Raw genomic sequence first — 16,210 nt, 5'->3', positions numbered from 1 at the left:
TTAGGACAACGGTAATTAGGCTAGAATTTGTAAGCTTATGCCTCAGCAAGGAAGCCGAAAGACAGCTGACCTGAATCGACGCCGAAGAGGAACCACGAGCCGTGGCTTCGCGTGCCCCGGCCAGGTGCCGCCTGTCTTTTCATCTTATGCAGGCGCGTGCTATCCGGGTTCTAGGCACCGTTCAAGGGAGGGCGGTGCAGGGATCCCCGCCTAGTCTGTAAGTTGAAACAGGACTGAGGGCCGGCTATGAGACTCAAGCGTGAGGTCAGGCGGCGATGCAAGGCTTTCCATCGCGTTCTCCACGTAAGCCGGCGTAAGGCGGTCTAAGCTGACTGTTTCTTCATGGCCGTTCTGTAGTAAGGTGGCGGTTTTCGAGATGCGGTGAAGGACTTGAATTGCAGAAGAGTACGCAGTTGGGCTGGTCGGTTTATGATTACGAGCAATAAAACAGCGCTAAACGACAGGACGACTGAAGGGACAGAGACAACAGTGCTGACTAACAACCAAAGTGTCTTTATTCTTTCAGTAAGCATATACATGCTCCGCCTCTATCTCAAACCACAGAATCAACAGAATTGGGCATGCGCAATGTGACATTCGTCCCTCGTAGGCCGGAGCTAGCGGTGGACGGACGGCATCACGTTGCAGGATGATTGTATTGGGGCGGGAACGACGGGGCGCAGTAGGACGGAGCTTTTTAACACAGTCCATGAGGCGTTGTAGGAATGCTTGTGGCTGGACTGGTAGCAGCGTCAACGTAAATAAGTGTGGCATACGCATAGAACTGCCATAGCCAGCTCTACTACCGAGCATTGTAGTTTTGCCCGGAGAACTTCTCGGTTACCACAAAAAGGCGGCTGGAGCGACAAGCGAGAACGACCACGCGCCGCCGTCAGTGATCTCGGCGGCCGCTTCCCGGCCTCGAACCGGGAGGTATGCACTTCGTGGCTCGGCGTAGGAAACGCCGGTGGTACCCAGCTTGACGTGTGCACGGAAGAGCGCGGTGACCGAGACGAGGCGGACGGTTCCCCAGTGGGGGGGTCTCCGGAGTCCGGTAATTGAGGTGGCGAGCTCATCGATGCGGGCCTCAAGATACGAAATCCGGGTTCGAGGCACCGCCCAAGGGAGGGCGCTACAAGTTACGTAAGGCACGGAAACCCACGACCTTTCGTGTTTCTCAAGGCGAAGACAGGTAATTAGGGAAGATTTAAGTAAAGCGCACGAATCCACGACCTTGGGTGGGAGCCGAAACCACGACCCTTGGTGCTAATTAAGGCAAAGTTAATGAACACACAATATAATGAAGGTTGAGCTAATAAAGGCACACGAACCCACGGCCTCTGGTAGGAGTCTTGGAACCAAAGCTACGACATTGCATTGTGCACGCGTTGTGGCACCCGCCGTGGTTGCTCAGTGGCTATGGTGTTGGGCTTGTGAGCACGAGGTCGTGGGATCGATTCCCGGCCACGGCGGCCGCATTTCAATGGGGGCGAAATGCGAAAACACCCGTGTACTTAGATTTAGGTGCATGTTAAAGAGCCCCAGGTGGTCTAAATCTCCGGAGTCCTCCACTACGGCGTGCCTCATAATCAGAAGGTGGTTTTGGCACGTACAACCCCATAATTTAATTTTAACACGTTGTGGCGAACGCCGTTGGTCACTTTACGGCACCCCTCGTGACATGGTAGCTCGAGTCATGTGACTCCGCCAGTGGCGCCACCGGATGCCGCGCTTCTGCTGCAGTGGCCGCAATGCTTTCGAATTGGTATACGTAGAGATAACTCAATGTCTCTGGAATTAATTTTATTCAGTTATGCTTCTCTCGCACTATAATGCCTCAAAGAGAACGTTCACATTCATATATGCTACTCCACGGACAGTACCTTTTTAGCACGATTGCGAATGCGGAGAGTGTAGTTTATTACTGAAAAGTTATGACTGCGTCACATGTCTTTTTTTAAACTAACATGCACCAATTTTCTATCATTCTAGGACGCCCTTCTTTATGCCAAAAGAGTTTGCGGTATATCTACGGATACACTCAAGTATGGCAAGAACACCACCGTCTGCGGCTTTGATGCTGTAGAGACTATAAACATGACGGCAGATTATGCCAACAGATGTGCTACTGAAGGTTGCGACATTGTTCTCCACTTGACGAAGTATGTGCTTTTTCTAGAAAGACAGTCATGTATTTTTTATCATATTCGGAGAGTTTCCTTTCTCCAATAATTAACCTGTGCTACTTTCGTCAGAATTGCAGGTTAATTATTAAGCACGAGAACTAGGTGATAGCGCGAGCCAACGTTTCGACAAGTGGGCTTCTCTTGTGTATTTGTTGAAACGTAGGCTCCCACTTTCACCTTGTTCGCGTTTTCTCATCGTACCAATTTCCATCTTCCGCCTTCCCGCTGCTTTTCCAGGGGAACTGTGTAGGCATTCAAGTGATTACCTTCCTTCTTATGCCTCACAGAATTCGGAACAGCAACATACTAATAAGTTTACTTGACCTAGCTACACTTCTACAGAGCTAAACCATAGGGATCATCCATTAGATCAAATCTTTCCAATAAAGTACGTGAGCTTTGGTATAGGCCGTAGAGCCATGTTTCAAAGAAAATTGCCTATCTTTGCAACTTGTGTAGTCTGGCGAGAACCCTACTGCGTCTTTGTCAGTTACAATGGTTTGCCAGGCCGCCTGATCGAAGCTGCACTTTGCTTTGGCAATTATGTTAAGCATCTAGGGACCTTGTGATTCTCTACTATACGTCTTCGCACCTAACGGTAAAGCGTGACAATGATACCCTCCAAATCTGCCAATGTATCCTCCTTCGTCAATGTTTTATAAAAAATTTCATTTTTTTGTTCGACTGATTGCTCTAATTAGCGACCACAGAGATCACGTGAACTCCAGGTTATCTTAACTTACACGAAGTGCAAGGAGGAATCACCTATGGTTCTTGATCCCTTGCAGAAATATTACGAAGTATATGAAATAATAAACGAGTTTGTGCCGAAGGCATATTTAGCACACGTCAACATAGGATGCCGGTGTTCAGCGCCTACTGTAGTTCACTAATACTAAACTTTTGTGTACGTAATGCTCACACAAGCGGCACAGGACGTAGTACTATAATATTACGAACCTTACAGCTCATGCTAAGAAGAAAAAAAATTGAAGGGATGCGTTATAAAAAGTGCAGTTCCAAGTACCAAGAAGGCAATATCTGCCAAATAACTGGCGTCAAATTATTTGTAAAATTTACCTGATTACGCAAGCGGCAACGCGATAGATGTCCTTAGGCACAACTCCTGTGTTACCTAGAAGGGTGGCGCAAAATGAAGCTGCCATCGCACTTCCATTTTCGACGAAGTTGATTGCGCTTTGTGCTTTACGCTACTTCCCTCTTGAACGCACGGTCACTTCCGCAGCAGGGGCGAGACAGGTGGCTACATCTCATAATATAGCGAAGCTTGGTTTTACGGCAACATACTACGTGAGCGAGGAGTTACACTGCGAGTGGCTTTTCTTGGTACCGTGTTCGTTTCAAGTAAATAAACAATTTCACATAACTCTACTTAGACATTGCTAAATCTGCCAACATGAAACTAGAATTCGATCCAATACCTTTCCATTTCACTTACTAATCATCTATCATAAAATTTCTAACGAACAAGTCATATAATGTAATTCGTTTGTGAAATAGTTGTGCTCCTTTCCTCTTGCAAAAGATGTTGGCTTGAGTAGATACCTTTTTAATGGCATGGGTCAGCAAGATTTTATGCTCTAGATCCCCGCAGGGGCGCCTGCGTCAGCAGCTGTTTGGTGTGTTGCGACACCACGTACCCGAGCACACGAGGGTTGGACCCTCCCGCGTGTAGCCGTGCGCGGCTTAGCCGTGTCCGGGGAAAGGGGGATCCTGGAGGTTGAGCCGATGCCGGGTGTTCGGACCTTTAAGGCCCCCGGCGGAGGCAAAACGCCTCTTTGGCTTCTGCTTCACGTGGACGGCACCCCCGGAATGACCCACCGGGGGGAAATCGGCGGTCGCCCTTTCCTGTCCCCCTCTCCATCTATAATCTTTCTTCTGCACCTTTCTTTCTCTCCACTTCTTTTCTTATCTTTTTTTTCCACTCTAATTTCCTGGCGGCGAGGGTTAACCTTGTGTGGCTAACCAGCCTTAGTTACACCATGTACGGTTATAGTGGTGGCGTACAGCTGGCGTGCGCAAGTCTTGAGATACAAGCCTTGTGGCGTCCCCATGTTGGGCTCGGTGGTGGGCGGCTGGCGCTGCTGCCGAAGACAAATACTTTTTATGGCTACTCCTTTCATTTCCCAAACTGATCGTCCTCTAAAAAGGGGGCGCAACGAAGCAACCACTCGATTTTTCTTCAAAAACTATGACAACTACACAAAGTACCATATAATCCACAGTGACGGCAATATAACAGCCAGAAAACTATCTCCTTTCAAAGTTTCGAAGTCCCTAAGAGACACATTAGGCCCAGGTTTCAAAGCTACAAGGATGGCTAGTGGCGGCATCCTTCTGGAACTGAAAGACAAAGAGCAACTTAAAAAGCTTTCAGACCTCAAATTATTTGGTGACATAGCAGTAACTGTCACGGCGCACCACTCGATGAACAGTGTTCGTGGGGTAATCTCTGATGAAGACATGCTTGATCTTAGTGAAGAAGAATTGCTTGAAGGTTTTGCAGAGCAGAATGTGACCAAAGTTCAAAGAATCATGATCCGTCGGAATGACTCCGAAATTCCCACAAAACATGTAATCCTAACATTCGGCTCCACCACACTACCAGACTCAGTCGAAGCAGGCTATGTGAAAATCCGTGTGAGGCCTTATATCCCCAATCCTAGACCTTGTTTCAAGTGCCAGAGGTTCGGGCACAGCTCTCAGACATGCAGAGGAAAACTAACGTGTGCCAAATGCAGTTCTAACGATCATCCGTCTGATAATTGTAATGCTGTATCACACTGCATGAACTGTGAAGGGGATCATCCTGCATTCTCACGGTCATGCCTAATCTGGAAAAAAGAGAAAGAAATTATTGCCCTTAGGATCAATGAAAACATTACCTTCTCTGAAGCGCGAAAGCGACTTACATTGCCTCGCAACGAAAGTTTCGCCGCTGTGACGAGGCAGGGGGCCCTCTCACAACGGCCTAAAGAGCCCGCCCTGGTCACACGCAGTGAACCACGGGGGACTTCTGCCCCCACAGAGGCAGCACCCAGTGCTGCCAAATCCTTCAACTCGCAGACCTTGCTTTCGCAGGGCTGCATTATTGTGCAAAAACCGAGGCCCGAGACACGTCTCCCAGAGCCTCGTGACCCCGCCTCCACCACCTCTGAGAATGAGATGGAGGTTGACGCAAGTACATCGGTGCCAGCGGCACCAAAAGACAAGCGCAGCTTGCTTGAGGGACGTAAAAAAGAAAAAAACCCTCGAATAGTTCCGCCAAAACCAAAATAATATCACTCTACACCGAACGCTCCCAAAAACACCTTTGTCATAATGGATGTTCAGGTATTGCAATGGAATGCCCAGAGGGCTTTTGCATAACCTAGATGACATCAAAGAATTGTTATCTACGTATAAGCCTAGAGTGTTCTGTGTCCAGGAGACACACTTAAAATCAAGTGACTCGAACTTTCTAACTCAGTTTGGAATTTTCCGTAAAGATCGTGATGATGGACATGCCGCATCAGGTGGCGTGGCAATAATAATATCAAAGACTGTTGCATGCCAAAATCTCCAACTTAACACGCCTTATGAGGCAGTAGCCATACGAGCTATTTTGCTTAATAGGCTTGTTACTGTATGCTCTTTGTACATTCCACCAGACAAGCGGATCGACATTAATGAGTTTGAAAATCTAATAGACCAGCTTCCTGAGCCGTATATTGTGGTTGGTGATTTTAATGCTCACAGTGGACTCTGGGGGGACTCACGCTGTGATGGAAGAGGCCTCGTAATTGAAATATTCCTTCTATCCTCTGCAGCAACCCAGTTTAACAAAAAGTTCCCGACTTATTATAGCACTGCCCATAACACCTACTCCTCAATAGATCTGGCGGTTGGTTCTGCAACACTTCTGCCATTGTTTGAATGGAGAGCTCTCACAGACTCCCTTGGAAGCGACCATTTTCCAGTTCTCTTAGAGGCGATACAGACGTATGACCCACCTGTGAATCCAAAAAATGGAAGCTAATTTCTGCAAACTGGGCAGAATTCAAAGAACGCGCATGTATATCCCTTGAATCCATAAGGCAGCTTGACATTGAAGAAATGACCGCCTATATAACTGAACACATTATTCATGCCGCGAAACAATCGATACCACAAACCTCTGGTAAAATAGTGAACCCTAAGCCCTGGTGGAATGAAGAGTGCAAGCAAGCACGAAAAGAACAAAACAAAGCATGGCGTACGTTTTCCAAATACCCAACAGAAGAAAACCTTATAAATTTCAAACGTGCAAAGGCAAATGGAAGACGTATTCGTTGGGAAGCCAAGAGAGCTAGTTGGAGAAATTATATCGGCTCAATAAACTCATACAAAGATAGCCAGAAAGTGTACAGTAGTGTTCGAAGGTTGAAGGGGAATACCACACTACACTTGCCCGTGGTAAATGACAGTGCTACTACATTAGAAGGGCAAGCAGATTCTTTGGGAGAACACTTTGAGCACATATCGAGTTGCGCGAATTACACAAAAGCATTCCTAACATATAAAAAATTAGTTGAGTCAATACCGTTCTCCTTCCGAAAATCCCATAGCGATGGGTACAATTGCCCGTTCAGGATGCAAGAATTAAAAATAGCTTTGCGCAACTGCAAAAACTCTGCGCCAGGATTAGATAGTATCAATTATGAGATGGTCATGCACCTACCTGAGGAAACACTTGAATGCCTCTTATACCTGTTCAATAAAATATTCTGCAGTGGTCGATTGCCGTCTTGTTGGAAGGAAGCTATAGTAGTACCAATATTAAAGCATGGAAAAGACCCCTCCTGTGTACAGAGCTACAGGCCTATCGCTCTAACAAGCTGTGTATGTAAAGTGTTTGAAAAAATGACAAACCGCCGATTAATGTACTTTTTAGAATACAATGGAATTCTGGATCCCCACCAAGCCGGTTTTAGATCAGGAAGGTGCACAACAGATAACCTAGCACTACTTGAGAGTTATATACGAGACGCATTTGTTCATAAGCAATACTGTCTATCAGTATTTTTTCATCTCGAAAACGCTTATGACACTGCCTGGAGGTACGGCATATTGCAAGACCTCGCGTCGTATGGCGTGTCAGGCAACATGTTTAACATAATAAAAAGCTACCTGTCCGAACGAAAGTACAGAGTTAGGGTGGGAACTGCAGTGTCGAGAGTCTTTGTGCAAGAAAACGGTGTACCACAAGGAGGAGTGCTCAGCTGCACACTATTCTTAGTTAAAATGAACACACTACAAAAAACACTCTCATCATTTATATCCTACTCAGTCTATGTAGATGATATACAGATAAGCTTTAAATCATGCAATCTGTCCATATGCGAGGGGCAGATTCAGCTGGGAGTGAACAGGCTTTCAAAATGGGCTGACAAGAATGGCTTTCGCTTTAATGAAGAAAAGACGACATGCGTGTTATTTTCTCGGGAAAGAGGCATACATCCTGAACCGAATATTACGATGAAGGGGTATGTGCTTAGTGTAAAAAAGGAGCAGAAATTTCTTGGCGTTATATTGGATGATAAGCTCTCGTTTGTGCAACATATAAAAAACATAAAAATGAAATGCTTAAAAACTATGAATATCCTCAAAATTCTTTCGCACCAGTCGTGGGGAACTGACAAGAAATGCTTGCTCTCGCTGTATAACAGTTTGATTAGAACACGTATCGATTGCGGGAACATTGTTTACCAATCAGCTTCACGTTCTGTTTTAAAAATTCTGGATCCTGTACATAACCTTGGCAAGCGACTAGCCCTAGGTGCATTCCGTACTAGCCCTGTTCCAAGTTTGCACGTAGAAGCTAATCAGTGGAACCTAGACCGACAACGTTAGTATTGTAGTTTTATGTACGCACTTAAGATTAGTTCCAACCGAGAACACCCGTGTTACCAAATGTTGAAGAGCACAGAAACGCAAACCCTCTTTACAAAGCGGCCATCATTAGCAAAGCCATTTCTATTGAAAGCACTGTCGCTATCTCAAGAAAACAACATATTGCTGTCGGACGCTCACCTGCATAACACTAACGAGTTAGTAGCACCATGGGAATCAGTCACCATGCATTGTGACTTCTCGTTCACTGAAACAAACAAAAAGCATACACCCCAAGAAGCTATAAAACAACACTTCTTATCACTACACAGTAAGTACAAGTGTCCAGAATTTTACACTGATGCTTCAAAAACTGCTGAAACAACATCATGTGCTGCAATCGGTCCAGATTTTGTAGCCCATTTAAGATTAAACAAATACACAAGTATCTTCACTGCTGAAGCTCACGCTATACTCCTCGCAGTTAAAGAAATAACAAAACAGATCAATCAATCGATAATATACACAGATGCCTTAAGTGTGGTCCGGTCAACACACCTTGAAAAACAAAGAAAGAATCCGGTGATAAACACTCTCATCAGCAGCTTAGCCTTAGCCTACAAGATAGGGCTACATATTATAATCTGCTGGGTACCTGGCCATACAGGTATATCTGGTAACGAAGCGGCAGACGCAAATGCGGCATTAGCAGGTCTAAGGCCCCAAATAGACGTAAGTTATGTTCCATATACAGATATGAAACCTGTCGTTCGAGGAATACTGCGTCGCGCATGGCAAAAAGCATGGGACAAAGAAAATAATAACAAACTTCACATCATCCAGCCCTACATTACCTAAACACCTGTACACCGGCATAGACAGGAGGAAGTAATCATGTCGAGACTGAGGATAGGACACACACATGCAACACACTCATACTTGCTAACCGGTACTGATCCACCGGTCTGCATTAGATGCGGAAATCAACTCACAGTCATCCATGTTCTTACACAATGCCCTGGCATGGAAGCCACGCAAAAAAAAAAATACTTTCCTGAACTTTACCGCACGAATTTACCTATGCATCCTGCATTTTTCCTATCGGCTGAGCCGATGTTCCCCCTCGACCGGCTGTTAAGTTATCTTAATGATGTGAATTTTTTGAAGAATATATCTTACCGCTTTTAAACTCATCTTCCCTACGCTACCCGCAATCCGACATAATCGTCTTAAATTCTCCCAAGAAATGCAAGCCTTATGATTTTAATTCCTAGGTCTTTACAGCCACCGCAGTACATCACAGACATTGCAACCTAGTATACCCACTGACATGTTTATAACATTCTACCGCACTACTAAACATCGTTGCTGGCGCTCTTTGGCCGTTGTAGCCCTTGCGCCATAAAACACTAATTAATTAATTTATGCTCTAGATAGCTATATACAAAGAAGTGGAAAAATGAGAAACCCACCCCATCGTAGCAATTGCGACAATAGAAGCCCTTACGGGTTTTTCGAAAGAAAGGGCTCGAAGTTGAAGACTTTTTTTTCTTCAACTACTGGACCTTTCTTTTGAGGAACTCGCATGGGTTTCGCTGCAGCAATTGTTGGGATTGGTTCGATGTCTCATTTTCCCTTTGTTAATTACTTCACTCCGCCTTGCGGGTTTTCGCAGAGCCATTACGTCAAGATATATAAATACATATATATAGCTAGAGCATAAAATCTTGTATATATACCAAGATGTCATTAACCAAGATTTAAAAAAGAGCAATCAATTGCGCTACTCGAAGAAAAGCTAGTGCATATCGCGTTTGGTGTTAGTTGGAAACAAGTTGTGATAGCTGTTATCGTAGATCAGATCATGAGTACGGATAGTCATTTTGTTTTTGTTTTTGGCCACAAGAGATATCACCACAAACGCGAATTTACAACGTCCTGGCAACGGTTTAAAGGTACGTTTTGTTTCGTCCCAGTCGCCATGTCTTTCTCTATTATGCAAATGGCCAACGTGATACTTGCCTTGGGAGCAACAAATGGCAGCAAAAAGAAGGCCGCAAAGATGTATCAGTCATGGAAGTGTGGCGGAAGACCAACGGCATCAACGATCAGCACAAATTATGAAGAGACAAACCAGTAGCTTCAAGAAACAGAGGCGGAGGCAGAGTTTTGCTTCGAGGAGTAACGCAACTACTCCTTTTTAAAATCTTTGTGCATGACATTTCGACTCTCTCTCTGATATCTATATATATATATATATATATATATATATATATATATATATATATATACTCAAGGCTATAAATAGCCAGTAATATAGGTTCTCATATCTATTGAACGACCAGTTATTGATAAGCCAGACTATTTACCCCAATACAAGACTCGTACCCCGTCATCGAAGGAGTTCATAATCGTTTCAGGTGATGCGAAAGGTCGACGCTCCTAATTTCGTCAGCTCCAGTCCAAGGTTAATGAATTTCATCTATATCCAGCCAGCTAAACGAAGGAGAACCACCGAAACCCGAGTGGGATGAACTTAGGAGAAGTCTGAGCCGCATGCCTTCGTGGCAGGAAACTGCGATTTTTTTTTGCAATAACGATTGCCAGTTTCAGTTCACAAGGAAAAACTGTCCGTCGGTTTTTGCCTAATAGATACTGATGAGCTTGTTGGTGAGGCATGATATTGAAGCAACGCACTTAAATATGACTCGTACACGCACACTGTGAATTTTATTTTTATGTGTGCGTGTACGTGTCAGATTTAAGTACGTTGCTGCTATATCACGCCTGATTTTATTCGCACAGTCGCAAAACTTTGCACAGTAGAAACAAAAATAATGTTTTGAGAATATACCCTATGGTAAACACATTATCTTTTCCAGTGAAGAGCTGACGCTTCATGATAACGGAACGTTTACTACTCAGATTGATGGTGAGCATGAACACTTCTCTATTCAAGTTCTGTTACTGCTGATTTCACTAATAGAAGAGGTGAAAGTTATAGTCCGCCACACTCTGAAAAACATATGCATTGCATATATTTCAGAAGAACAGGCGCATGAAAAGGCATGTGTACACGTCTTTTCATTCACATATTCTTCTACCGCGGTGACTACAACACAGTAGCAATCTCGCCAGCTGTTTATGATGTCTTCTTGGGAGAGTGTGTTAGTGTTACCCACTCAACTTTTCAGGTTTCCTCCTACTTTTGAACGTTCTCAAGTTCTTTCCTATTGAAGTCTATGGTAAGCAAATCTATAACACGAGATTGTAAATGTTAGCTATGTAACTAATCGCTGGAAACCTGCGACACTGGATAGTAAATTCTAAATTCGCCAAGTAATTCATTACGAAAGACTGAGCCCAGGCACTTTCTAACGCCACGACAAAAATGATTTTCACCGGCGGACAAGATGGTGCTAAGCCGGATTGTTCAATTTCAATTCAATTTAGTATGCAGACGTAGAATATACAGAGTTTCCAAAACTGGTTGGACCCATAGCCAAAGGCTTGTTGCGGGTCGAAATAAACAGTAACCGCAAAGCAAATACTGGTACAAGCATTATGCATTATAGTTACAGCATATTTACATTACAGGAATGAGAACATATACGCACACGTATTATTTTCACTTCAAAAATTCTTGGAATGTATAATTAAATGTAACAAAAGCCAAAATAACAGCTTTTATATCATTTGCAGGTACGCGTTTGACAAACAGATATAAACGACGCCATGCTTGTGAGAATGCGCAGCATCCCGATAGCTTTGTGCTGGCTGTGCATAAGAGATAGCTCTAGCTCGTGCCCAACTCCGACGCAGCCTATTAAAATACATGTAAAAAGCAAAAATGTTTTTCTGAGGTAGCTACCGGACCGATCTTAATTAAATTTGTAGCATATGAGAAAGAAAGTTAAATTCTAGTGACTGCTGGAAGCGGAAATCAAAATTCCGCTTCCAACAGTCACTAGAATTTACCTTTCTCTTTGAAATGCAACAAATTTTATTAAAATTGGTTCAGAGGTTGTCTCATAAAAACGTTTTTGCGTTCACCTGTATTTGAATAATCCACGTCGGAGTTGGGCCGTAGCTAAAGCTTCCTCTTAAGTGCTCTTGCCAGTGCCAGTGCAGGTTGTTGTCAAATCACACACCGAGGTATTTAAATGAACTTACTTCGTCCAATGACATACCGTTTATTATTACTAAAAACATTTAGGGAGCAAGGAGCTGCTGCGCGTGCGAAATGCAATATATTTAGTCTTGCTAACATACAGTGTAAGTCTGTTCATTGAAAGACATTCATAGGCCTTCTTGGACTCCTCGTCTGCTTCAGTTTCTAAATCATAAACATTGCCCGCAGTAACCACAATGCAACTGTCGTCGGCATACATAAGGACTTTACCTGATCTTAATATTATTGGTAGGTCATTAATATTTAAAGAAAATAACATTGGCCCGAGGACTGCACTTTGCGAGACTCCGATGCTACCATTCTTCGGTGAAGAAGTAAGGTTGTTCATGCTGACTACTTGTACACTGTTGTGAAGGTAACTGGTAAGAAGAATAAATGTGGTTCCACGGAAACCATAATGTTTATTTTATTAAGAAATATAGCGGCGTCAACCGTGTGGAATGCTTTTCTTTAGATCCAAGAAAATGACTCCAACAAACATATTATTCCGCTAAGTAGCGTTAATTATTCGAGTAAGCGTTAACACTGCTGACAAAGTAGAATAATTTGAACGCAACCCATGTTGTTGCTGACACGTAATTTTATGCTTCTTTATTGCGAAATTCACTGGCAACAATATTTTCAAAAATTGTGTTAACAATACCGAAGGCGGAAATTAGTCTCTAGTTACAGGGGTTAGTGAGATCATCATGTTTGAATATAGGGACAACCTTAGCAGTTTTTAGCAGGGATGGATAACTTAAGCAGTTCAAAGAATGGTTAAGCTGGTGACATAACACCGACCTTCAAATATCTATGTTCTTTCTGATCAGGCGAACAGTAATACCGTCTATTCCAAGGGCTTTAGATGTTGACATTTTATCGGCTGTCGCCATGACGTCCTCAAGCTCAGTGGCATACATAGCAAAACTTTTAGGAGCAGGACTCAGAGAAAAGGTTATACGCTCACAACCATTAAACTTCGCAGCGAAGGACGGGCCGATACCCGAAAATTTGTATTGAATTTTTCTGCAATGTCTTTGTGAATAGCGACGGGAAGGGCGATTTGTTTGCGTTTCCATACACGGACGGACAGACGGACGGACGGACGGACGGACGGACGTACGGACGGACGGACAGACGGACAGACAGACAGACAGACAGACAGACAGACAGACAGACAGACAGACAGACAGACGGACGGACGGACGGACGGACGGACGGACGGACGGACGGACGGCGAACTTTAATTGATCCTGAGGAACTACTGTCAGGACCCCCTAACTGGAGGCCGTTGACCCCGCTGGCCGCGCCCTCGTAGAGGGCAGAAGCCGTGACGCTCCGCCCTTTCCTGGGCCCTACGTATAGCATGGACTTGCTTTCGGGGTACCATGCATCTGGCGGCCTCCTCCCATTCGGCTTCGATGGAAAGAAAGTGGATGCTTCTTTTTTATTCTCCCACATATTTTTTTGTGAGAATCTGCAATTACCTGTGTGTAATAATCACTTTTACGCGATGTAATCATAGTGAAAAATTTATTCCGCTATGTTATGAATTGTTGCAAATAGTTGTCATTGGATTTGTTAAGTTGCCACTATTTAATACCAATATTTTTTGGTTTTAAGTGCTTTAAGTATCTAATCTGCACAGGTTTATCATGTCGGCATTTTAATACCTTGCGTTTACTTTTCGCTATATTGATTTTAAAATCTGTAATAAAGTTTGTTAGCCCGGTGTCAATATCCTCGTTGTATATGTGATTGAAGCCTATCGAAAGGACCTCCTTCCTTAATATCTTCTCAAGTACTTTAGCTATAACATTAGATATTTAGGGCTTAGGACTAACAGGGAAATCTAAAGCAAAAAAAAATATTGGAAGCTGATCGCTAATTGGGATTGAGTAAACACCTCCAAGCCTCCTACTATCCCGGTGTCCAGATTAGCTAAAGTGTGATTTATTAAATACAGAGATGTACTAGCTATAGGCATAGGTGACATGATGAGGTTAATGAAGTAGTAGGATTGCAGTAAATAGGTATAGTCGTGGTTATTAATACTTACTGCGTTTGTATTTATATAACCTTCGATAAGCAGTGGCTGATGTCAGTTTTTTGACACGATGCAAAACATATTTTCCAGCTTATCAAGAAATACAGTGGTACTGCCGCTCAGAGGGCAATAGACGGCTCCAATTATAACATCACACTCTAGCGGAATAAAAAGCGACGCAATATCAGTGCAACCATACCTGGCCTCTGGGACCGTAGAAAATGAGCTATTGTCTTTTAGAAAAAGAGTGACGCCACCCTCTCGAGAGCGCGATTCGCTTGCATTGGATAGTGCTGAAACCTAGAATGGTGATATAGTTTCTTTTTTATTCTTCACCACGTCTCTGTTGTTGCAATGACTTTAAATGAATGCAGGTGTTGGGGCATGAAGGCCGAAAGCAAACCTAGATTTCTTACAATACTGCGAATGTTGCAATGAAATACTGTAACATTCTTGTTGATACAAATATTGTCAGCCGAAGCTTTTCCGTAAGCCATTGTAAATTAAAGACTATGAAGTACCCTTAAAAAAGATGCTTAAAGTATTTTCACTAAGTCTTCTTCGCAAGTTAGGTGCACCAGCCTTAAGTTCTAAGGCTTCCGCACTAGTATCGTTCTCTCGGACAGCCATGCCAATTTCCAGCTTTTCTCGCGTTTTTGCTGGCTTGCTTTCCAAAGCAAAATTTTGTTTCCTGGACACAGGCGCCAATTTACGAACACAGGACCACTGTTCTGCACATTCGGATTGCTTCATCAAATTCACCCTGCAGGAGGCGGTCTAAACCGCCGAGTCCTATCTCGAAGACCCACCAAGTCCACCAAGTTGTGACTGTTGCTGTATTTACCCAAACGCTGGGGCGCCAAGCCCAGAAGATGAAAAACCGCCGGCCCAACGCAACATCACCCTCATGATCATTGAATCCCGCGGAATCAACACTGACACGGTGCAAAAGCTCACGACCAAGACGGAGAACGCTATATCACTCGTACGCAGAGTGGCTAGCTGTCAACACGGCTTCAGAGAAGCCAACCTGCTACGTCTCGTAGACGCGGTTGTTCTGTCACTTCACCCTCGTCGCTGCCATGCACACATGTAAAAGCGCTGCATGCAATAACTGAACGCCCTTGTTCCAAAGGTAGTGAAACGGGCCCTCGGCCTTTCGATCTCTACTTCGACATAGAAACTCCTCGAGCTCGTCCTGTACAACATGCTAGAAGAGATCGCTGAGCCTGAGGTCCGAACGCAGGGGACCGGCCTCATGAACACCAAGGCGGGCCGCCACATTCTGCGCGAGCTCAGCTTATTCTCCTCGACTACAAGGGATACACCGAAGTTTACGCCGGTTCTCCACAAGATGTCAGACTTCATCACGATCGCTCCTATTCCGCGAAACGTACATCTTGGCCACAACAGAGGCAGCAGCCTTGACCGGGCGACCGCCCTTCTCCAGCGCATAGACATGAAAGCGGACGACGTCAGGTTCCTGGACGCCGCCGCCTACTGAAAAAACCGAGCCTTCGTCTCAGTCGCTGTCTCATCCACGCAGCGGACCCTCCACTACTGTCATCACCCGAGACCCCGAGAGGACAACCGGGATGCGCTCATTACGTACAGTGAAATTACACAACACTTCTACCTGGGGCGCCGCATCTTTCTGCCAGCCCAACCCAAACTTAACAAGCCGCAGGCGCTAACACTACACTTACTACAGACACACATGTACCCAAACCCTGCCAAATTATACGTTTTCTATTCTGACACGTAACCCAGCGACACGTGCCCTTTATGCGGAGACATGGCGACACTCGCACACATGATCTGGGAGAGTACTTCCCGACTCTACCTCGGACAAGTGGCAGAAGTCGATCAGAAACTCACTACCGGCCGACTAGCAATGGGCCGTCCAGCAGGTGCGCGAAGTGGCTGCCAGGT

The 16,210-nt window shown here is 44.6% G+C and overlaps 1 protein-coding gene and 1 long non-coding RNA gene across 2 annotated transcripts in view; both read left to right on the top strand.

The window, feature by feature from the left end:
- The window catches only part of LOC142564355 (uncharacterized), a 53,035-nt gene extending 49,484 nt beyond the window's left edge, over positions 1–3,551 (top strand). Inside the window, exon 9 of the mRNA XM_075675331.1 lies at positions 1,993–3,551. Within this exon, the coding sequence (XP_075531446.1) occupies positions 1,993–2,232 (240 nt within the window). The 3' untranslated portion in view covers positions 2,233–3,551. The remainder of the gene's footprint in view (positions 1–1,992) is intronic.
- A 7,404-nt stretch (positions 3,552–10,955) lies between these two features.
- Positions 10,956–16,210, top strand: part of LOC142563595 (uncharacterized) — a 118,473-nt gene continuing 113,218 nt past the window's right edge. Inside the window, exon 1 of the long non-coding RNA XR_012824349.1 lies at positions 10,956–10,989. This is a non-coding gene — a long non-coding RNA (uncharacterized LOC142563595). The remainder of the gene's footprint in view (positions 10,990–16,210) is intronic.

This window comes from Dermacentor variabilis, chromosome 11 (assembly GCF_050947875.1).
Source record: "Dermacentor variabilis isolate Ectoservices chromosome 11, ASM5094787v1, whole genome shotgun sequence".
NCBI lineage: Eukaryota > Metazoa > Arthropoda > Arachnida > Ixodida > Ixodidae > Dermacentor > Dermacentor variabilis.
Note: the sequence above shows the minus strand (reverse complement) of the source record. Positions and strands in the feature narration are given on the sequence as shown.